We start from the raw sequence: 24,636 nt of genomic DNA, 5'->3' as shown, positions 1-24,636 counted from the left end.
CCTTGGCAAACAGCTACCGGAAGCAGTGACAGTTGGGCATAGAGCTCCAGCAGGCAGCTATGTAAAAGGTGATGGATGGCAGGGTAGAAAAGGAGAGGGCTTAGGGGCTGCTAGGAATCTGGCTAAGCATCTATGCTTCGCTCCTTCCCTATGTGACTTAGCGGATCATTGTCTCTTTCTACCCACGTGACAGACCACCCAGCTCGCGTCCAGGCAGCCACACAAGATGGGAAATCCTTTAGTATGGATCGCGATCTTAAGGAACTTCTACATGGTCCAGGAAGTTCTTCCACATCCCAATCTGCCTGAGGGCGGGGCGGGGGGTAGGTAGTATATGACTACTAATCATGTCATTCCTTCAAGATGGGAATATGGTTCACATTTCAAAGATGAGTACGTTTGACCCTTGAACAGCACGGCGATTAGGGGTGCCGACCTCCTACGCGGTTAAAACTCCATGTATAACTACAGTCGGCCCTACGCACATTCAGATTCCCAACCTTGGAGTCGCCGCTTGAACAACACGGGTTCGAACTGCGCGCATGCATACACTGCGCAGGTCAGTTGAACCACGGTCAATTATACCGAAGAGTACAACTGAACTTCGCGGGATCAATTGAAAAAATTCCAAGCATAATTGGACCTGCGTAGTTCAAACCCGTGTTTAGGGTCACCTTTATACTAAGACACTGAGAAGTTATTTGTTCATAATCCTACCGCTTGGAATTGGTACAGATGGAATCGAGACCAATTTGACAAAGTTCTTGCTCCCAGCTGCATCTCTTGCTTCCCGTAACGAGCTATGCTCCTCTGTGGGTGATTCCAGCTGCCTAAAGTAGACACCCTTCTTGGGCACAGAATCAGCATTGCTTGCTACACGTTAATCCTCCAAGCCTCACTTGCATGGGGGTCTAGAGTCAGACTTGGGGGAGTCAAAAGTCCCTGCGATCCTGGACCCTTCCCTACACGACCATGCGGCTGGCTGGGGATGGAGTGAGGTACATATTTAAAACCTTCAAAACCGAATGAAACTGAACAGGTAAAATTTACTACGATGTCAAATTGTCCTCAAGATCCTGCTCAGTTCATGGGTGTTCCTCTTGGTCCCCACCACTCCCCCCCGCCCCGTTCCATTAATGACCTCAATGCAAATACGAATGGGATGATCTTTCTGCATCCTACAGGTTCTGGACGTAAGTGAGTGACACAATCCAGCCAAGGCACCGGATCTTTCTTCTCATTGGTTGCCTGGAGCTCCTGGGCCACCCTAGACCCACAGCAGCGGGAATAAGAAGAGCTGCTGGTGCTGGGAGGAATCGGAGCCACTTCCACAGTGTTCTTGCCTGACAGGAACACTGCCGCTGCAGCCACTGCCTCAGCTCCAAGCCACCTGCTACCTGCTGCCAGGTAAGCCCCAAGACTCTTGCTTAGCTGGGTGATTCTTCTTATCTCTCGCTCTCCTCCCCGCCATCTCTCTCTCTCCCTTACTCTCTCAGCCGATCTCCTTGACAATCTTTAGAGTCTCTGTCCACTTCTGTCTGGGGCTCTTCACTCGCCGTCTCTGTCAGTCTGCTCTTCATCCCGGACTGCTACTCCAGGTAACCCTGAACAGTCTCAGTCCGGGGTCACCCTGATCCCCTCTTCCTGTGCAAAGCCGGGCTTCAGTCTCTGTCTCTTGCTGCTTAGAGCTACAATTTCTGACGCTGGAGATCCCTAGGCATCGTGCACGGAACAGGATGCAGGAGTAGCTTTCTGCAGACTGTGCGCTCACGAATTTGGTGTCTTGCCTAGTGGTCTCCCAGAAATTGTTTCGCAATCTGCCTCAACGACTTTGGGCAGGCAGCCTTAAACATAAACCCCATTTGTGGGTTCTGGGAATTTTTTTTCCCTGTTTAAGTCTTGGGTCTCAATTTAAGACTCTGCTAAGCTTGTTTCTGCAGGGGTCTCTTTGATAAAGGATGGAGCTGTATTGGGTTCTTCAGTGTCTCATCGATTTCATCCACAGAGACATTCCCTCTCTACCTACCTTTCCCTACAGCGCCACTAAGTATGAGCAAAAAAAAAGCCCGCACTCAGAGTCGCGTTATAGGAAAACGCTGTTGTGACAGGGTGATCCAAGACTGTCCTCAACGGAGACCTAGGATGTATTACTCCTGGACGGGCGACGTAATTTTTTCCTTGCAGATCAACATTATGGGCTTCTGGAAGTACTCCCCTTTTCTGGCTCTTGGTATCTTGGTTTTGTACCAGGCAGGTGTCCTCCAGGCAGCACCATTCAGGTAAGACAGCCCTGCCAGGAGCACAATCTCTTCCCACTGTGTTTGAAATCAAACAATTCTGTGCTCTAAATTATGATGTACTGAATATTTAACAGCCACTCTTTGGGAAAAAACCGTATGTATGTAAGCCTGCAGATAAGTTTTTATGATATGAAGATGTGTTGCACACAATTTACAAATAGAAATAAGATACACAATGCTCTTTATTGTTTCATATACCTCTTTGAGCCTCACAGAATGCTTTCGTTGCCTTTTATGGATACATTTGTATCCAAAGGCAACCTATTTATCTAATTCAACTATAATTTGAGAAATAAATTGCATCCAATCAGCTAACTACTTTGCCAATAAATTTGTTATTAATAATTCTAATGTATGACCGATTCATGTAGTTTCTCACCCTTATACAATTTATATTTGTTGGACTGGGTCATTTTTCTGATTCAAATTATGTTTTATCATTTAATTTTTAATAATGGCTCTTACACAGACCACATAAAATTCCTGAAAATCTCACCATAAGCCTTGACAAGCCTGTATGATCCAGTTCCAGCAAAGCAATTCATGATCTGAAAAGAGCCTTACTCCTGGCCAAGTAACATTTTGGGAAAGACACTGGCCTCATGTTCTATCCACCGATTGAAGATGTGGCCACATCCTCAGGGGAAGTGGCAGGAATGAGGAAACCTGGCTGCTTATCCTGAGGATGGGGTAGGCAGAGACTCAGAGCCTGTATTGGGTTTGCTTCCTCTCCCTAGGGCTATTTCGTCTCGCCACCTCGATTCTGCTTCGCTCACTGAGAAGGAATTGTGCCTCCTACTGGCTGCAATGGTGAGGGACTATGCGCAGAAAAAGATCCATGAGCTGGAGCAGGAGACAGGGAGATTCAGGTGAGGCTCTGTACCTGCTCAGCAGAGGGTATCCTCTCCCTCCCTCTACTCATGTCCAGGCAGATATATCCTGAGAGGTAGAGAGAATACAACTAGATAGGTGATCAGCAGGCTATCACTGTTCACCCTGATCTGGGGCCCAACAGGTCTGAGGCTCCCCCGAAGACAGAGGGTCAGATGGAGAGACTATAGTTATATCACAAATAAAAAATCCAATTTTGAAAGCTGTTGTGATGTGTGAGCCACCTTCTTGCCTGCCCATCCTGCCCCAGCTCTAAGTGACTCGTCACAGGTATAACCTTGTGTGTAAATGCCCACGGAAGTATGTCACCATCTGTCATGTCATTTCCCTGCAGCCTGGACAATTTCAGATCTAAGTGAAGTAATATGAGTACATAAGTGTCTGGCACATACATGTAGAACCACTACAAGTTTCACACATTCTCTCATACTGCAATTGGGTCATGGCCAGTGGCTTGGAGAGATATCACAACCAATATACTGACATTCCCCAAGATGCCTTGTCATGGGAGAATAAAGATGTATTTCTGAAAAGAACTGAGCCGTGGTGGTGGTTATTGCTCTGGTCTACACACCAGGCTTTATGAATTCAGAAGTAGCCTTAGCTCCAGGATAGCTGGACACAGGGCATGGTGGGTGGTCCTTAACCAGCCTCAAGGAACAAGAACAGGTATGTGCTAAGCAGCACATAAGAACCTCTGGTTCTTAATGATCCAAACTCTCATCCTCTTCCAAATAAGATAGTAATTTTATTTTTCCTAAGAAGCGCTTGTTGCCCATGAATGAGATGTAACTTCTAGGTACTTAAGAATGGTCTTGGATGTGGCACCTTAATTCTTTCCAGTCTTATAAGCTTTCATTGGTTTTTAGTTTATTTATACAGGAAAGATGGACTGTTATAGCTTTATGTCCCATGGCCAGTCACCAGAACCACCTTTGGGTTATCTGACACTGATTGGAATATTTATGGGAAGTGATAATGCCTTTTTCCCTAATGGTCTATGATTTTTCTGCTGTGATACTTGTGTTGATGTGAAAGACATACGGTTAATTGGCCCCTCTTAGAGCAATAATTTTACCATGATGGTCCCATGGGGTGGGCTCTCCTGCCCCCAGGCCCTCAACCTCTCATTGACAGGTCCTCTCTTTTTCTCCATCCTCTTAATCAGCACCAATACCCGGAAGATAGGCTGCGACACTGGCACCTGTGTGACCAATAAGCTAGCAGACAAGCTGCGCGAACGTGGGGGTAAATGGAAGTACGACTTCATGCCCACCGGCATAGGCCACACTCCCTACGGCCGTCGCCGCCGCAGGGATGATGAGGAGTGAGCAGCTAAAGACTGCTGTAGGAAGGTGACTGCCCTTGGACTGTGGGATGGGAGGATGGTTTGCAGGGGTGTAGTACACACTTTAACCCACCATGGGCCCATATTATAAAAATGTCCACCGGGGAAGGTGCCCACTCCAGTGTCTGGAAAAGGACAGAGTCCCAATAGCTGAAACCCTCAGAATTTGGATTCATTTCTGTTTTTCCAGTGTCTCCTTGTGACACTGAGATCATCTGCCGGAAAATATAGATCCTGTTTATTTAAAACACTGGTCCCTGCAGTTATGATTATGATGATTTTAGCATTTGTGTTTAAAAGGTAATGACACTACCCTTTGGACTATACATAAAGATGTCATGTACAACTGAGTTCAGAGCATGCACTTAGGGTCAAGAACTGTGTTTGCCCTCTGCTATTGATATGACCATGGACCAGATACTCTCTCTGAGCCTCAAGTTCCCCATCTGTAAATCGAGGGTAATAATAGTACCTACCAGCTTGTATTAATGTAAAGAGTAAATGAGACAATAGATGTCAATAGCCTCACAATTGATAAGTAATTAAATTTTGGCTGTTGTTTTTTCTCCTAGATCACCATGAGGCTGAACTCTACTATTAATTGACAATAAAAGCAACGTAGAAAAAAGCATAGAAGATATATATGTATGCATGCTGCTTAATATTGAAATAGTTCTTTCTTTAAACTGAATTAAAGCTAGATGAATAATAAAGCTATTGCATTTACCTAGTGTGGATCGTTTTTATATTTTATTCCGTATTCAATAACTGTGAGAGCGTGTCTCATTGGTTTATCTGGCAGCAAATCTGGGCCCCATCAGCCAACCTGTTGATGTTGGCAATTTTGCTAAACCTCAGGGAAACATGACATTTCTGCCTCCTGGGTGTCTGTGGTCACATGGTGATGCTGTGCCTCAACGGAACCCTTTCTTTAAAGAAATGTCATCATTTGTGAGCTTTATCAAGATAAAAAATTTAAGTTGATACAACTGAAAAGGAATCCCTGCTGCTATTTATGCTGTTTTTCCCAGGAGAGCCTCAGGGATCTCTGAAGGCTTTGTTGACCAGGCTGACTCGGACGAGGCAAAGGCAACATGCTGGAGATGGGTCCCCAGGATCCTGTACCCTCAGATTCTAGTAAATATCCCCTATTGCAATCAGAACTCTGTGCATCTCAAAGAGACAGTTCACATTTATTTTAGATCCCCAGGTTCCCAGCTCCAAAGGTTATCTGTTCACTTCTCCTGAACTCAGATTTGCCCTTACCCATGCCTGCCTTTCCTCCCGGTAAACACCCTCCATACACTCATAGCCTGCAAAACCTCTTAGAAACGATGGCTTAGATTTTGAAATGGGATCACAGACTGTCAGACCTATAAAGGTAATCACATGCCATCCAAGCCAACTTTTCATGCTCCGACATGGAGAGAAGAAAAGTACATTGCTCAAAGTCCTATAGTAAGTTAATGAAAACATTCATACATTTAACAAATACCGAATGCCTGCTATGTTCACGACACTATGTGAGCCACGAGAAAGAAAGCAATGAGCAGAACAGTCCAAACTCTGTGCATTTGTGGAGTTATATTCTCACGGGGGGTGACTGAAGTGATGCATGCTGGGGAGTCAGACGCTTGGTATTGGAAGAAATCTGAGGTGTCATTGGCTATAACGCCTTATTCAAAGTAGGAATTTCCCAGCATCAACGTCCCTGGCATCTGCTGGCACTGCCAGTGACCAGCTGCTGCCTGTAACTCCCAGGGTTCCCGGGCAGTCAGTTTCACTGTTACACAGTGATTTAACTGGGATTGATTAATTAGAAAGAGCAGCCCCTTCCATCCATTGACCCCAATTATTTCCTCAGGAGCACATAGAATTATGACCCCTGCTCTCATTCAGTCTGGACTCCATACTGGAGCCCAACGTTTGCCTAAAAAGTAGATCAGACCATGTGTCCCTTATGCACAAAGTACTACATTGACCCATCGCCTATCACAGTAAATACCCGGAGCACTGCAATGGCTCAAGGTCCGAGCTGATCTTCCCTTCCTCTCTTCTCACCGCCTGCCCCATTACCTGCCTGGCCTCTTCTGCTCTCCCACACACTGGCCTTATTACTATTCATCATCCCCTATCCCCCAGCACAACCCTTTCAAGTGCTTGCACATGCTGGTTCTGTACCTCTGTACAAAATGCTCCTACCTGTGGCCCCATTTTCCACAGATGTTTACTCAAATGTCACCTACCCTGGACATCTTTCTGAATGTGTACCCCACCCTGCCAACACACCCTAAACCTCCTCTTCTTGCTTTATTTTTTTCTCATTGCCACTTTTTACCTTCTATCATATATGTGTGTGTGTGTGTGTGTGTGTGTACACACACACACACACACATATATATATATTTCCTTTATTTAGTATAAAGTTTGTACCCCATCCTATAATCAATGCAAGTTCCACATGAATAGGAAGGGATATGACTATTTTATAACTGCGGAATGCCCTACAGACAAAACAGTATGACTGGTATGAGATAGCACTCAATAAATATTTATCAAATGAATGAAATCCTTTTTTCTTTTATGTTTGTGGTCAACTCTCAGGTTCCCTCTTGGTCTAAGATTCTTCAGGTTGAGTTGCCCAAGGACCTTCATCTCTAGGAGTTGCCTCACCTGGATAATGAATCGCTCAAATACCTGAAGACTTCTGGGATGGCCGCCAGTTATCAGTGACTCTGTTTCCTACCTCAAGGCCTCCACAAGGACTATAGATTCAATTTGACCAGTCTTCTCACTCCCACATTTCTCCTCCTCTGGGGTAAGATAACCAGCTTTTCTTCTTCTCCTGTAGTAAACAAAACAGCCTGGCAGGGTGCTCTCTAGGAGTGGTATCTATGGCCAGGTGGGTGAATTCTAATCAGGAGGGGAAATAACAGGAAGACTATTTTGGTCTGGAGTCCAAGGAAGCTTCACCAATTAGAGAGCTAATACTGTATTGAATTCTCATCAGAATTCTGGTTAGTTCTCAATGGACTCAGAGCTCCAAGAGTGAAAGAGTATGATCAGTTTGAACCGTCAAAACACAAGTAGGGTGCACCGTCTCAGAGTCCCAAGAACTGATGTAAGGAGTACATAGGCAATCAAAGCACAACATGGAGAGACCAAATTTTGGTGTGGCTGCAGCATCAGGCTTCATGCACAACCCACTTGGCTCACTGCAGCAAAAGAAAGACTTTTAATGCCATTTAAAACTCAGGCCAAACAGAGCTCGAGAATATATGCTGTGGCCGACTGAATTATTGCTTCCGATTCTTCACTATGGCATGGTAGTATTATATATGCTTACACATGCTGTAGCTACCTGACATCCCTGCCCTTTTGTTTTGAGGATTGGGAAAGTGATGTGATTTGGGATTTTGGTAGACGTGGCACAAGTCGAGGCGTGAAATGCGTTTATGTGATTACTGGGTTTGTGGGCTTGAGCTTCAGCCATCACCCTGAAAAGAACATGCCTCAGGTGTCCTCTGCCCTTTTAGCCCGGGTTCCGAAATGAGACCTGTGGACCTAAATCTGATCTGCAGCCTGGATCCACGTGCAGCCAGCACCAGCTCAGATCATCCTCATCCCTATCACATACCCATGAGCAAGAAAAATAAATAAATGTGTTTGAGATTTTGAGGTTCTTTTCACGTAACACTGTTGTGGCAATAGCTAAATGGTATATACGATTTTGGAGTGTTATACAGTGCAAATGTCTCCCTAAAATTCATGTACTGAAGCCTTAACCCCCAATGTGACTATGTTGGGATATAGGCCCTTTAGGGAGGTAACTGAAGTTAGATGAGGTTGTAAAAGGTAGGGCCATAATATGATAGGACTGATGTCCTTATAAAAAAAAAGGAAGAGATCCCAAAGATCTCTTTCTCTCTCCATGCAAGCAGAAAAGCCTTTTATAGGACAGGAAAAGACTTTACTACACATTAACACTATGGGTTTTTGATCTAGTGCTTCCAAATCCAGAACTGAGAGAAAATAAACTTTTGTTGCTTAAGCCAGCCAGCCTGTGGTACTCTGTTACAGTTCCAGCGCAGCCTAGTACAGGGGCTTTAGTTGATGGAATTATTTTTACTATACACTTGTTTTTTCTCTTATTGAGATGTTGGGCTCTAAATTAATTTGTTCAATGGTCAGTTTATCAAATTTACTTTTCTTTGTTTTACAAATTCATTTTCATTTTGTCTCCTTAAGATCACCTTCAGGAATGGTCATTTTGTTTCAGTTCCAGTCTCTAGCTGCTGAACTGGAATAATATACCTTAGATAAATCGATCACATTTTATTTCTAGAACTGATATACAATAGACTACACAATGGTGAATATAAATATAGGTTAGGTATTAAGTTGTATAGATCTCACATATAATGTTGAATATTAAACAAAGCAAACTGCAGAGTATATAGACCAGATTGTATCACTTATATTAATTTTAAAACATACATAACATTGCTAAGTATTATATATATATAAAGATATATATTGAGGAGGTGGGAAGGACATCCCATGAAAAGGGGTATATAAGCATCTCTACGAAGGTTTCGAATCTTTTTTAAAGAGAATTTTTTCTTTCTTTCTTTTTAAATAATTATTTAATTAGTTTCAAGTATACAGTACATTGATTAGACATCTTTGTAGTTCGTAAAACGCTCCCCTCATTGCCTCCTCCCTCCCCTGACCCTCCCCCTAGCCAGCGTAGTAATGTTAACTGCATTCCCTATGCCATGCTCCCCATCCCCAGGGCCATCCATCAGCTACTAATTCGGGCTTCTTTTACTCTTCTCCCCATTCTTCCACCCCCCAACCTCACCTCCCCCATGCCTGTCACCAAATTGTCCACTATATTTGTGAGTCTGTTTTTCATTAGTCTGTTCTTTTTATTCCTTAGATTCCACATATAAGTGAAATCATACAGTGTTTATCATTCTGTGTCTGACTAAAATACCTTCTAGATCATTCAAAGCAATATCTTTTTCCATCTCCTTCCTTTTTGTATGTAGGGCTCTTATTTTCTTATCTTATCAGCCATTCTATCTTTTGGTTGGGACACTTAATTCTTTTTCATTTAAGGTACTTATTGATAGGAATATAGTTGTTACTATGTTTTATTTCTGTTTTTTTTTCTCCCCCTTGATTTCTTTATTTTATTTTTCTTTCTTATTTTTTTAAATTAAGTTTATTGGGGTAACATTGGTTAATACAGTTGTATAATTTTCAGGTGTACATTATAATTTGATATCTATTTATTATATTGTGTAATACCACCCAAGTCCAGTTTCCTTTGGCTACCATGTATTTGATGCCCTTTACCCACTTCGCCCTGCCCCAAACCTCCTATATTTACTCCCTTTCCCACCTTCCCCACTTCTTCCCTCCTTCCCCACCCCCCTACCTTCTAGTAACCACTAGTCAATTGTCCATGTCCATGAGTAGCTATCCTGTTCATTTGTTGCTTCTATATACTCCATATAAGTGATATCATGTGATTTTCAATCTTTTCTCTCTGGATTATTTTGCTTAGCATGAGTATCTCAGGGTCCATCCATGTTGTCACAAATAGCAGTGTTTCATCTCTTCTTATGGCTGAGTAATATTCCATCATATATATGTACCACAGCTTCTTTAGCCAATCATCTATCGTAGGACACTTCGGTTGCTTCCATGTCCTGGTCACTGTAAATAATGCTGCTATGAACATCGATGTGCAAATATCCTTTTGGATATAAGTTTTCAAGTCTTTGGGATAAATACCCAATATAAGGATCATTGGATCATATGGTAGATCACTACTTAGTTTTTGGAGGAACCTCCATACTGGTCCGTGTGCCTGTTTTCTACCAGTACCATACTGTTTTGATTACTTTCACTTTGTAGTATAATTTGAAGTCGGGCAGAGTGGTGCCTCCAGCCTCGTTCTTTTTCCTCATGATGGCTGTAGCAATTACAGGTCTTTTGTGCTTCCATACAAATCTGATAATTTTTTGTTCTATTTCTTTAAAAAATGCTGACGGGATTTTGATGGGGATTGCATTAAATTTGTAAATGTTTTAGGTAATATGGTCGTTTTAACTATGTTGATTCTTCCAATCCAAGAGCACAGAATATCTTTCCATTTCTTTGTCTCTTCTTCGATTTCTTTTAATAGGGTCTTGTAGTTTTCATTATATAGGTCCTTCAGGAGTTTCGTTAAAGTTATTCCTAGGTATTTTATTCTTTTTGCTACAATTGCAAAAGGAATTATTTTCCCCACTTCTTTTTCTGATGCTTCCTTATTAGAGTATAGAAATGCGATGCAATTTTTAACATTGATATGGTATCCAGAAACTTTACTGTATTTGCTTATTGTTTCTAATAGTGTTCTTGTGGAGTCTTTAGGGTTTTCCATATAGAGAATCATGTCATCCATAAATCGTGACAATTTGACTTCTTCGTTTCCTATTTGGATGCATTTTATAGCTTTCTCTTGCCTGATTACACTTCCTAGGACCTCCAGTTTTACATTGGATAACAGTGGTGATAGTGGACAACCTTGTCTTGTTCCTAATCTTAGAGGAAATGATTTTAGTTTTTCACCATTAAGTATAATGTTAGCTGAGGTTATGCCATATGGCCTTTCCTTCTGTACTGATTTTGTTAACTGCTTCGATCATAAATGGATGGTGTATTGTGTCAAAGGCTTTTCTACATCTATCGATATGATCATATGATTCTTATTTTTTAATTCGTTTATGTGGTATATCACATTAATCGATTTGTGTATGTTGAACCATCCCTGTATTCCTGGAATGAAGCCCAGAATGAATAATCTCTCTTTTTTATTTTTATAATAATCTTTTTAACATGTTGCTATATTTGGCTTGGTAGTATCTTATTTAGGATTTTTGTATAATGGTCATGAGAGATATTGGTCTGTAGTTTTCTTTTTCTGTGTTATCTTTACCAGGTTTTGGTAAATTGGCCTCATAAAATGAGTTAGGAAGTGGTGCCTCCTCTTCAATTCAGTGCAAGAGTTTGAGGAGAATAGGTATTAGATCTTCTTTGAATGTTTGGTATAATTCACTGGTGAAGCCATCTGGTCCTGGACTTTGACTTTTTGGTAGGTTTTTGAAGATTCAATTTCCATACTGCTGATCAGTCTATTTAGATTTTCTATTTCCTCTTGATTCAGTTTGGGAAGGTTGTATCTTTCTAAAAACTGGTCCATTTCTACTAGGTTGTTAAATTGATGTTATATACTTTTTCATAGTATTCTTGTATGATCCTTTGTGTATCTGCAATGTCAGTCATAATTTCCCCCTCTTTCATTCCTGATTTTGTTTATTTGTGTCCTTTCTCTTTTTTCTTTAGTGAGTCTAGCCAGGGTTTTGTCATTTTTTTTTAACCTTCTCAAAGAACCAGATCCTAAATCAGCAGGAAGCAGTTTTACAAATTCTGAGTGCTTGCTTAATGAATGAGTTCCTCTCAGTCCCTCCCTATCTGGGGAGACCTTTAAAGTAAAGCTTACAATTGCTGGAGGCTACTCTGCACCTTCTCAGGGCAAACCCTGATTGATGCTTTACTCGACCATAGTTTGTAAGCACCAAATATTTCGACCATAGTTTGTAAGCACCAAATATTTCGGAGTGGGGAATAAACGTTGACTTTGAAGGATCAAGGCACACCTGGCTATCAGGGGTAGACATCTGAGTCCACAAAGTGACAAGTCTGTGAAATTGGATTCTAGAGAAGTCATTGTTTAACCATTTTGCAGTCATCATTGTGCTGGTGAAAGCTATGGTTCTGGCCAGGAAAATGCAATTTACAAACACATATACTTACAAACGATTTCAGGGGGTTCATATGTTAGACATCTCATTTTGAAAGTGGAAGTATTTCCTCAAAGGTACTTGGCACCTGAGAGGAGACTCACCTACAAGAGCCTCAAGTGGCAGTGTTCAATTTCTACACGACAGAGTATCCACTATGCCTGCCTCCTTTTACAATTTGACCCTGCAACTCTGCACGGAAAGCTTTGGGTCAGGGCTCGGGACCCAAACTGCTGAGTTCCAAAACCCGGAACTGGGTCTCAGCAGAGTTCATCCGATTTGAGGCTCCAGGACACACGGCGCTCAGGAGCCACCGTTCTGAGCTCTGTTGGTTTCTTGCTTCTCGTGGCTCCCCTGCCTGTGTACTTGACGGGCACCTGCAGTTCTTCCATTCCCGGGGTTCCCCCGCCGCCTTGCCAGTGTGCCTGCGGAGAGCGAGTTTTACACACCCAGTTCTCATCTCAAGTCTTTATTCGCTTGTGGAAGAGGCGCCCCACAAGTTTAAAAGGAAAGTTGAATAAGGGCATCTTGGAAGTCAGGCAACCCTGAGTAGGGAGGCCGCCAACCTAGAAGGGGAGCGATGTGATGCGAGGCAGTTGAGGCTTCTGGAGACTGAGAATTCGAGTGCCGCCCCCTGAGTCGGGTCATTCGGGATACGCGGGGGCAGGCGGGAGGCTGTTTCTCTCTCTCTCTCTCTCTCTCTCTCTCTCTCTCTCTCTCTCTCTCTCTCTCTCGGAGAATCAGCTAGCTGGGGTCTTTGCCTGCTCCTCACAGTCCCCTGATACTTCTGCTGTGCTCGCTGCGCGCTCAGACCCGCAGATCCTGGAAACAGTGAGAAGCTTCTTCACCCTCTACGGGCTGAGGGCACCAAGTCGGCACGTGGGATCTTCCAGGCAAGCTTGGAGCGGAAAGCTCAGACTGAGGGGTCCTGAAACAGGTCGTGCAGGGTGGAACACGGTCGAGGAGATGTATAATTGAGTGTCATGCAGCACAGAGCACGCTTATTCTTGACAGTGAGAACAGGTGTGATGGGAACAGGCAACCGGCACGCTGGTATGTAGATGTGACCACACGAGAGACGGGGAGGCACGCTGGGGCCGCGATTCAGAGTGAACCCAGGCATATGCCCATGCGCGCCAGTGCTGGTTTGCGAGTGCCTGTGCTCTGGGGAGTGGGCACGTGTCTGGAGACAGTAATGAGTTTATGCGTGTGGACGAGTATGACTGGAAGTGACTGTGAGCATAGTCTCTGCAGGGACTCTTCAGCTCCGTCAATGCAGCCCTGCTCTCCATCGGAGAACTGAAGTGCGGGGGATGTGGCCGCAGGTCCGCAAGCGCACTCCAATGGGACATCTTGACCAATAGCTACCGGAAGCAGGGGAGGCACCTGTGTGGCAGCCTAGACTCCCAACTGGATGTACTATGCAGTTGGGAGTCTAGGCTGCCACACAAGTCGGAGAATCCTAAAGTATGGATCAAGATGGTAACGAATCCCCTAAGTGGACTAGGAAGCTCTTTCGGATCTCTACCTTGCCAGGGGCCAGGCAAATTACTAATCTCGACATTCCTTCAGGAGGGAAATACGGTCCCCATTTTAAAGATGAGTACATTGAGGCACTGTGAAGTTATTTGCCCATAATCCTACTGCCTGAAATTGGCACAGCTGGAATTGTGTTCAGTTTGGCAAAGTTCTTGCTCCCAGCTCCAACTCTTGCTTCCCACAATGAGCCTTGCTCCTCTGTGGGTGATTCCAGCTGCCTGAAGTAGATACCCTTCTTGGGCACAGAATCCGCATTGCTTGCTACACATTAATTCTCCAAGCCTCACTTGCCTGGGGGTCTAGAGTCAGACTGGGGGGAGTCAAAAGTCCCTGTGATCCTGGACCCTTCCCTACAAGACCATGCGGCTGGCTGGGGATGGAGTGAGGCACATGTCTAAAACCTTCAAAATGGAATATAACTGAACAGATATAATTTACTTTGACGTCAAATAGTCCTCAAGATCCTGCTCAGTTCATGGGTATTCCTCTTGGTCCCCACCACTCCTCCCGCCCCGTTCCATTAATGACCTCAATGCAAATACGTGTGGGATGATCTTTCTGCATCCTACAGGTTCTGGACGTAAGTGAGTGACACAATCCAGCCAAGGCACCGGATCTTTCTTCTCATTGGTTGCCTGGAGCTCCTGGGCCACCCTAGACCCACGGCAGCGGGAATAAGAAGAGCTGCTGGTGCTGGGAGGAATCGGAGCCACTTCCACAGTGTTCTTGCCTGACAGGAACACTGCCGCTGCAGCCACTGCCTCAGCTCCAAGCCACCTGCTACCTGCTGCCAGGTAAGCCCCTGAGACTCCTGCTTAGCTGGGTGATTCTGTTTATCTCTCCCTCTTCTCCTCTCCCTCCCCTCCCTCCACAGCCTCTCTCCATTACTCTTAGTTGATCTCGCTGACAGTCTTAGAGTCTCTGTCCACTTCTGTCTGGGTCGCTTCATCACACCATGTTTATTAGTCTCTGATCCATCTCAGTCTCCCATCCCAGGTAACGCGGGACAGTTCACTTGGGGGACTCCCTGTTGCACTCTTCCCGGGCAAAGCCAGGCTCAGGTCTCTCCTTTTCTTTGCTGCATGCGAGCTTAGACCTATGATTTCTGTTGCTGGAGCTCCCTAGGTATCCCGGGTAGAGCAGGACGCAGGAGTAACTTTCTGCAGACTGTGCGCTCACGGATTTGGTACCTTGCCTAAGCGGTCCCTGGAAATTGGTTCGGAACCATTCCCAGAGTAAGTGGGTGGTAAATAGGCACAAAGACCTACGGTTGGCAGCCATTAAATGCAAGCCCCAGTTGTGAGTTCTGGGAGCTTCCTCCACCCCACCCCACCGCAACCCCAGTTTAAGTCCTGAGTCCGTATTTAACACTCTGCTAAGCTTTATTCTTACAGGAGACTCTTTGCCAAAGTGCGGAGCAGTAGAATTTGGTCTTCAGCTTCTCAGAGACTCCAACCACAGAGATATTCTCTCTTCATCTACGTTCTCCCCTTCCCTCCCCTCACCTTCTCCCTCTCCCTCCCCGTCCTCCTCCCTCACCCAGAGGGGCGAGCGAGAGTGCCAGAGTACAGCTCTGGGTTACCTTATGAGAGCAGCTGTGATGAGGGGCCATTTGGTTACTGTCTTCAATGGAGATCTGGTCAACAAGTTATGAGACAGTCGATGGGTTGGGTTGGCAGGAAGGGGTCTGTGGACTGAGACCTCTTTATTGTTGGGGTTGTTCTAGAACTACTCCTCCACTTATGCTAAACCAGGCAAGCTGCAGGCTCACTGGATCTTCCAGCAGTCCATTTCACTGATAGGGGTGGTGGTGCTAGAGGCTGGATGGGTGGGGGAGATGGTAAAAGGAAATGAAGTGACCAGCCTGAAACCACTGGGCCAGGGAGTTAGTTGCAGAAAAGCAGGATCAGAGTCCAGGCCTGTGGGTTCATATCACTTCAAATGGTGTAAATGATGCCCTGATTTTTCCCTTGCAGGCATGATGGGCTTCTGGAAGTTCTCCCCCTTCCTGGCACTTGGCTTCCTGGCCCTGTACCACATGGGCATCCTCCAGGCAGCGCCATTCCGGTAAAACAGCCTTTCCAGGGGTGCACTCGCCTCCCAATATCCGGGATCATACTGTTCTGTGCCCTGAATTGTGTTCTGTTGAATGTTTAACACTGGCTGGGGGACAGACAGGGGTGTGCATATCTTTTTCTGATATAAAGATGTGTAGCACTTAATTGAAAAACACTAATGTTATATAATATTCTTTACTTTAAATTTCACATTGCTCATTGGGTCTCACAGAATGCTTTTGTTGCTTTTTTACCAAACTTTTATGTATTTAGCAAGCCCATTTACCTAATTCCAAAATATCTCAGAAATGAATTGCATTCAGTTCTGGAACCTATTTTGCTAATATAGTTGTAGTTATTAAATCTGATATGTGATCTGTTAATCTTACTCTAGTACAGACTATATTTATTAAACTGAAACCCTTTTAACTTCAGTACTACTTGTAAGTTTTATCATTTTACATCCTCAAGGGAAGTGGCAGAAACCAGGATACCTGGCTGTTTACCCCAGGGTGGGAGTAGGCAGTAGCTCAGAGCCTCTATCTGGTTTCCTTCCCTTCCCCAGCTCGGACTTACGGACCAAGGAGACCGCTCTGGATACTAATCAACCCCTTAAGGAGAACAACTCATCCTTCATGAAATTCATCAAGAAGGTGTTGGGCAACCGGGAGAATCAGGACTCCAGGTAAGGCTCTGCCCCTGCCCAGAACAGGGCATGCCCTCCTTCCATGTCCTGAGTGTGTCTGAGGATTTCACAGCAGAGCTCCACAGCATTTCTGAATGTGCTTGCCATTGGGGGAAAAAGGTGTATTTCTAAAAAGCATTGAGCTGTGATTTTTAAAAAGCTCTGGTCCATGTCCCAGGCTTCATGGATTCAGGAATCTGTGCTTAGATATATCCTTAGCTCCAGGGTAGCTGGACACAGGGCATGGTGGGTGGTCCTTGTGACCAACTTCAAGAGCAAGAACAGGTATGTGCTAAGCATCACATAAGAGCCTCTGGTTCTTGATAATGCAAACACTCATCCTCTTCCAAATAAGATAGTAATTTTATTTTTCCTAAGAAGCGCTTGTTGCCCATGAATGAGATGTAACTTCTAGGTACTTAAGAATGGTCTTGGATGTGACACCTTAATTCTTTCCAGTCATAAGCTTTCATTGGTTTTTAGTTTATTTATACAGGAAAGATGGACTGTTATAGCTTTATGTCCCATGGCCAGTCACCAGAACCACCTTTGGGTTATGGGACACTGATCGGAATATTTATGGGAAGTGATAATGCCTTTTTCCCTAATAGTCTATGATTTTTCTGCTGTGATACTTGTGTTGATGTGAAAGACATACGGTTAATTGGCCCCTCTTAGAGCAATAATTTTACCATGATGGTCCCATGGGGTGGGCTCTCCTCCCCCAGGGCTTCAACCTCTCATTGACAGTTCCTCTCTTTTTCTCCATCCTATTAATCAGCATCACTACCCAGAAGAGAGCCTGCAACACTGCCACCTGTGTGACCAATAACCTGGTAGATATGCTGAGCAAATATGGGAGTTTATTGAAGCAAGGCTTCCTGCCCATCAAACTAGGCCCCAATTCCTTTGGCCGTCGCCGCAGGGATGATGAGAAGTGAGCAGCTAAAGACTGCTGTAGGAAGGTGACTGCCCTTGGACTGTGGGATGGGAGGATGGTTTGCAGGGGTGTAGTCCACACTCTAACTTTTCCTGGGCCCATATTGTAAAAAAATGTCCACCAGGGAAGGTGCCCACTCCAGTGTCTGGAAAAGGACAGAGTCCCAATAGCTGAAACCCTCAGAATTTGGATTCATTTCTGTTTTTCCAGTGTCTCCTTGTGACACTGAGATCATCTGCCAGAAAATATAGATCCTGTTTATTTAAAACACTGGTCCCTGCAGTTATGATTGTGATGATTTTAGCATTTGTGTTTGAAAGGTAATGACCCTACCCTTTGGACTATACATCTGAGTTCAGAGCATATACTTGGGGTCAAGAACTGTGTTTGCCCTCTGCTACTGATATGGCCGTGGACCAGATACTCTCTCTGAGCCTCACTTTCCCCATCTGTAAATCAAGGGCAATAATAGTACCTCTCTGCTAGTAGTAATGTAAAGAGTAAATGAGATATTATGTCAATAGCCTCACAATTGATAAGTAACTAAATTTTAGCTGTTGTTTTTTTTTCTCCTAGATCGCCATGAAGCTGAACTCTACTTTTAATTGACAATAAAAGCAACTTAGAGAAAAGCATGGAAGATACATATGTATGCATGCTGCTTAATATTGAAATAGTTCTTTCTTTAAACTAAATTAAAGCTAGATGAATAATAAAGCTATTGCATTTACCTAGTGTGGATCGTTTTTATATTTATTCCGTATTCACTAATTGGGACAGTATGTTTAATGGCATATCTGGTAACAAATCTGGGCCCTATCAGACAACCTGTTGATGTTGGCAATTTTGCTAAACCTCAGGGAAACATGACCTTTCTGCCTCCTGGGTGTCTGTGGACAAATGGAACCATTTCTTTAAAGAAATTTCATCATCCATGAGCTATATAACGATAAAAAATTTAAGTTGATACAACTGAAAAGGAATCCCTGCTGCTATTTGTGCTGTTTTTCCCAGGAGAGCCACAGGGATCTGTGAACACTTTGTTGACCAGGCTGACTCGGACGAGGCAAAGGCAACATGCTGGAGATGGGTCCCCAGGATCCTGTACCCTCAGATTCTAGTAAATATCCCCTATCGCAATCAGAACATGGTGCATCTCAAAGAGACAGTTCACATTTATTTCAGATCCCCAGGCTCCCAGCTCCAAAGGTTATCTGTTCACTTCTCCTGAACTCAGATTTGCCCTTACCCATGCCTCCCTTTCCTCCCGGTAAACACCCTCCATACACTCATAGCCTGCAAAACCTCTTAGAAACGATGGCTTAGATTTTGAAATGGGATCACAGACAGTCAGACCTATAAAGGTAATCACATGCCATCCAAGCCAACTTTTCACGCTCCGACATGGAGAGAAGAAAAGTACATTGCTCAAAGTCCTATAGTAAGTTAACGAAAACATTCATACATTTAACAAATACCGAATGCCTGCTATGTTCACGACACTATGTGAGGCACGAGAAAGAAAGCAATGAGCAGAACAGTCCAAACTCTGTGCATTTGTGGAGTTATATTCTCACAGGGGGGTGACTGAAGTGATGCATGCTGGGGAGTCAGACGCTTGGTATTGGAAGAAATCTGAGGTGTCATTGGCTATAACGCCTTATTCAAAGTAGGAATTTCCCAGCATCAACGTCCCTGGCATCTGCTGGCACTGCCAGTGACCAGCTGCTGCCTGTAACTCCCAGGGTTCCCGGGCAGTCAGTTTCACTGTTACGCAGTGAATTAACTGGGATTGTTTGATTAGAAAGAGCAGCCCCTTCCATCCATTGACCCCAATTATTTCCTCAGGAGCACATAGAATTATGACCCCTGCTCTCATTCAGTCTGGACTCCACACTGGAGCCCAACATTTGCCTAAAAAGTAGATCAGACCATGTGTCCCTTATGCACAAAGTACTGCATTGACCCATCGCCTATCACAGTAAATACCCGGAGCACTGCAATGGCTCACAAGGTCCGAGCTGATCTTCCCTTCCTCTCTTCTCACCGCCTGCCCCATTACCTGCCTGGCCTCTTCTGCTCTCCCACACACTGGCCTTATTACTATTCATCATCCCCTATCCCCCAGCACAACCCTTTCAAGTGCTTGCACATGCTGGTTCTGTACCTCTGTACAAAATGCTCCCACCCGTGGCCCCATTTTCCCCAGATCTTTAATGAAATGTCACCTACCCTGGACATCTTTCTGAATGTGTACCCCACCCTCTCAACACACCCTAAACCTCTTCTTGCTTTATTTTTTTCTCGTTGCCACTTTTTACCTCTTTTCATACATATATATATATATATATATATATATATATATATATATATATATGTAATTTCCTTTATTTGGTATAAGGTTTGTACCCCAACCTATAAACAATGTAAGTTCCACATGAACAGGGAGGGATATGACTGTTTCATAACTGCAGAATGCCCCACAGACAAAACAGTATGACTGGTATGAGATAGCACTCAATAAATATTTATTGAATGAATGAAGTTCTTTCTCTTTTATGTTTGTGGTCAACTCTCAGATTCCCTCTTGGCCTAAGATTCTTCAGGTTGAGTTGCCCAAGGACCTTCATCTCCAGGAGTTGCATCACCTGGATAATGAATCGCTCAAATACCTGAAGACTTCTGGGATGGCCACCGGTTATCGGTGACTCTGTTTCCTACCTCAAGGCCTCCACAAGGACTATAGATTCAGTTTGACCAGTCTTCTCACCCTCACATTTCTCCTTCTCTGGAGTAAGATAACCAGCTTTTCTTCTTCTCCTGCAATAAAAAAAAAAAAAAAAAAAAAACAGCCTGGCAGGGTGCTCTCTAGGAGTGGTATCTATGGCCAGGTGGGTGAATTCAAATCTGGAGGGGAAATAACAGGAAGACAATTTTAGTCTGGAGTATTGTATATGCTTACACATGCTGTAGCTACCTGACATCCCTGCCACTTTGTTTTGGGGACTGGCCAAGTGATGTGATTTGGATTGGTAGACCTGGCACAAGCTGCAGCTTGAAAGGTATATTATGTGGTTGAGTTTGTATGCTTGAGCTTTGGCCATCACCCTGAAAAGAACATGCCTCAGGTGTCCTTTGACCTTTTAGCCCAGGTTCCAAAATGAGACTTGTGTACCTAAGCCTGACCTGCAGCCTGGATCCATATGCAGCCAACACCAGCTCAGATCATCTTTATCCCTATCACATACCCATGAGCAAGAAAAATAAATAAATGTGTTTGAGATTTTGAGGTTCTTTTTACGTAACAATGTTGTGGCAATAGCTAAATGGTATATATGATTTGGGAATGTTATAGAGTGGATGTGTCTCCCTAAAATTCGTGTTCTGAAGCCTTAGCCCCCTATGTGACTATGTAGGGCTATAGGACCTTTAGGGAGGTAACTAAGGTTAGATGAGTTTGTAAAAGGAGGAGCCATAGGAGGTGGAGAATGAGAGGAAAGGCACATACTAGAAGAGGCTATTGAGGACATGGTAAGCAGAAAGCCTTTTACAGGACAGGAAATGACTTTACTACACACTAACACTATGGGACTTTTGATCTTGTGCTTCCAACATCCAGAACTGAGAGAAAATAAATTTCTGCTGCTTAAGCCAGCCAGCCTGTGGTACTCTTACAGTTCCAGCGCAGCCTAGTACAGGGGCTTTAGGTGATGGAATTATTTTTGCTATACAGCTTGTGTTTTCTCTTATTGAGATGTTGGGCTCTAAATTGACTTGCTCAATGGTCAATTTATCATATTTACTCATTTCTTTTTATGAATTCATTTACACTTTGTGTCCTTAATATTATCTTAAGAAATGTTCATTTTGTTTCGGTTCCAGTCTCCTGCTGCTGAACTAGAAAATATACCTTAGCTATATATATTGTGTAATTTCTATAATGAATACATACTACATATTACATAAGAATGTGTACGAATGTGTGTAACAACCTGTATAAATCTTACATATAATGTTGAGTTAAAATAAAACAATTTGCATGGTATATACACTGATGACACAACTTGCATTAATTTTAAAACATGAATAATGTTACCTACTGTTATTTAGGGATATTTACATATGTAGAAAAAATATATAGCCGCGTGTAAGGAGAATAAACAGCACATTCAAAAAGGTGATTAACTTTGAGGGATGGGAATGAGATCTAGAAGAGAGGTATGTAGGCAGGATCTTCCAAGGTTTTGTTTTCTTAGGTATCATTTCTAAGCCTGGAAGTTGGTATGTATGGACAGTCATTGTATTCATGTTCAGCAGGAATAAATGTCATAAATATGTGTGTCTTATGTTACAGCAACGACCATAAAATTAAGTACAAATAAATTAACTTTAAATATCGAAGAGAATCTGGTCAATGGAAAGTAGGAAGAAAAAGACCCCTACGATGCTGTGAATGCACTATTTGAGAAAAGATGGCAGTAGTAAATGCTCATAAAGCTTTAAAATAATTGTAAATTAATTAAGTCACCAATAAACATACGAAGGCTATCAGTTTGCATTTTTTAAAGCATCCAGCAATGTTTTTTTTCTACAAGAGAAAACTTTTAAATAAAAGGATTCAGAATTGGTTTAGAGAAATGGGTACTAAAAGATATAAGACAAATATGAACAAAAATAAGTTGAAGTAACTTTATAACATATAATCAAAATAGAAATCAACACCAAAATAAAACCTAATTGAAAAGGAAAAGTGTCATGTAATGGGTAAAGGAACAAAATGTCAAGAAGATATATTTATCATGGACACATATGCAGCTAAAAACATGTCCTCAAATTAGGTTAAAAACTGACAGAACTGCTGGGAGAAGTATGTATATCAAGAATTCTTGTTATAGAATTAATATACCCTTCTTAACAACCACCTCCAAAATGTGTGGTCCAAACTTGGCTCTACAAATACCTCCTGAAAATATAATAGATTTCAGAAACAATATAATGTTTACAAACGAATGATAGATTTTATTAATAGTAAGATTTTCCTACTTTTCCTCCAATCATTTATTAAATGAACCAACACATCCCACATTAACTTGAAACATTATCCTAACAAATGCTGACCTATCCTCTTCTGGTCTTTTTTTCCCCCTCTATTGATATGTCTATGCCCCAGTAATGCAGTTTAATTATCAGTGGGGCAAAGTCACTTCATATCTCTTTTACAAAATGCTCCTAACAATTTTCACAAAATTATTCTTCCAGAAGAAAGTTAGAATAATCATCAATTTTTTAAAAATCCTGTTTGAATTTTGATTGGCACTGAGTTCTCAGGTACACAATTGTACCATGTGTAAATAATAGTCAATTTTATTTCATATTTTTGTGCTTTGTATTAAGAACTTCTTGACAACATTGAGAAAAAATAGTAATAATAGACATCTTTAATAGGCTTTTGATTTCAGTTGGAGCTTCTTTATCATCTTAAGAAAGTATGTTTCTTCTTATTGTATACTAAGATTTTTTTAGTCAGAAATAAAAATTAAATTTTATAAGAATATCTTTGCTATCTAGCAAGATTATCTAATGGCTTTTCTTCTTATCTTACTAATACAAACAATAGATTTCCAAACATAGAAACTAATAATAACAATTAATATTTTTGAGTGCTTACAGCATTCTAGGCACTGTAATAAATGCTTCTCAGAATTAACTCTTTTAATCTTTACAACCATCATACAGAGACTACACCCATATAATGGATGAGGACACTGAGATACAAAAAGATTAAATTGGTTGAACAAAGCCATACAGCTATCAGATTCGTCTCAAGATAGAAACCTGGCTACCTGGCTCCAGTCTGCTCTCTTAAATCACTATACTGCTTCTTGACAAGTTCTACTTGGTAAAAGAATATGTATTTAAATATACTTTCAAATTCAATATACTTGTGTTTTATTTAAGATTTTGTATTATTATTGTTGTTTACTATTAGAATTATGCCAATGTTATCAAATAAGTTGGCAAACTTTTAATTTTTTCTGTTTTAGATCAGTGTGAATAGCATGGAAACTATCTGTGCCTAAAACTTTACATAATTCACCTGTAAAACTGTCCCACAGAGTTCCTTTTATAACAATTCTTAACATTTTTCTATTTCTGCTATGGTTATTCTATTCTACTATATTCTATTTCTTTTATTCTGTCTATTCTTGACTTACATGTACTTTTGTGAAACTTATTTTAATTTTTTTACATGCATTAGCAAATTGTACTTTTTCATTATAATTTAAAATATGATATTCGAGGTTATATCTTCTTTTTCACTCTGGATGTAGTGAATCTATATTTTCCCTCTTTCTTTTCTTCACTCTCTACCAGAAATTTCTATTTTATTGGATTTTTCAAACATGAGCTTTAGTATTTATTTTTCCATTCTACTATCTTTCTGTTTTTAATTCACTAATTTCTTTCCCGCCCACTGAATTATTCTCTTTTCCCAGGTGATTGTTGAAAAGTTAGTTTAGCTGGTCCCTTTCCAGATTTCTAAGTTGAATTATTAAAATACATTGCTTATTTTCTTTCTCTTTCTCTCTCTCTCTCTTTTTTTTTTTTTTTTTGATTACTAATATTTGATCACTTTCCCCCATATCCACTAATTCTATCCTGGTCCAAGTCTCCATCATGTTTTACCTGGACTATTACAACAATCTCCCAATGCATCTCCCTACTTCTATTATTTTCACTGTATAGACAATTCTAAAGTGATCCTTTTAAAATATAAGTCATATCATATCTATCTTCTCCTTAAAACCTTCCACAGTCTCCGCATCTAACTCAGAGTAAAAGTCAAAGTCCTTATGGTAGCCAAAAAGGCACTACATGATTTGACCCCACATTATTTCTCTGATTTTATTTCTTGCCAACTAACCCATTCCTTGCTTCACTCCTAGTCTCCTCAGGGCCTTTGCACTTACAATTTTCTCTGGCCTAGAATTCAATCTCCCAATGCCTGCATGACTG

At 42.3% G+C, this 24,636-nt stretch overlaps 1 protein-coding gene across 1 annotated transcript; it reads left to right on the top strand.

The window, feature by feature from the left end:
- Positions 1-1,399: 1,399 nt before the first annotated feature.
- LOC107508019 (calcitonin receptor-stimulating peptide 3-like) lies at positions 1,400-20,327 on the top strand. The gene is made up of 6 exons (XM_016139499.1): positions 1,400-1,407; positions 2,185-2,279; positions 3,038-3,169; positions 17,461-17,616; positions 18,634-18,691; positions 20,217-20,327. The coding sequence occupies exons 2-6, from the start codon at positions 2,194-2,196 to the stop codon at positions 20,325-20,327; spliced, it is 543 nt and encodes a 180-aa protein (XP_015994985.1). The 5' UTR covers positions 1,400-1,407; positions 2,185-2,193.
- Positions 20,328-24,636: the final 4,309 nt, after the last annotated feature.

This window comes from Rousettus aegyptiacus, unplaced genomic scaffold, assembly GCF_014176215.1.
Source record: "Rousettus aegyptiacus isolate mRouAeg1 unplaced genomic scaffold, mRouAeg1.p scaffold_m13_p_5, whole genome shotgun sequence".
NCBI classification, from domain to species: domain Eukaryota; kingdom Metazoa; phylum Chordata; class Mammalia; order Chiroptera; family Pteropodidae; genus Rousettus; species Rousettus aegyptiacus.
Note: the sequence above shows the minus strand (reverse complement) of the source record. Positions and strands in the feature narration are given on the sequence as shown.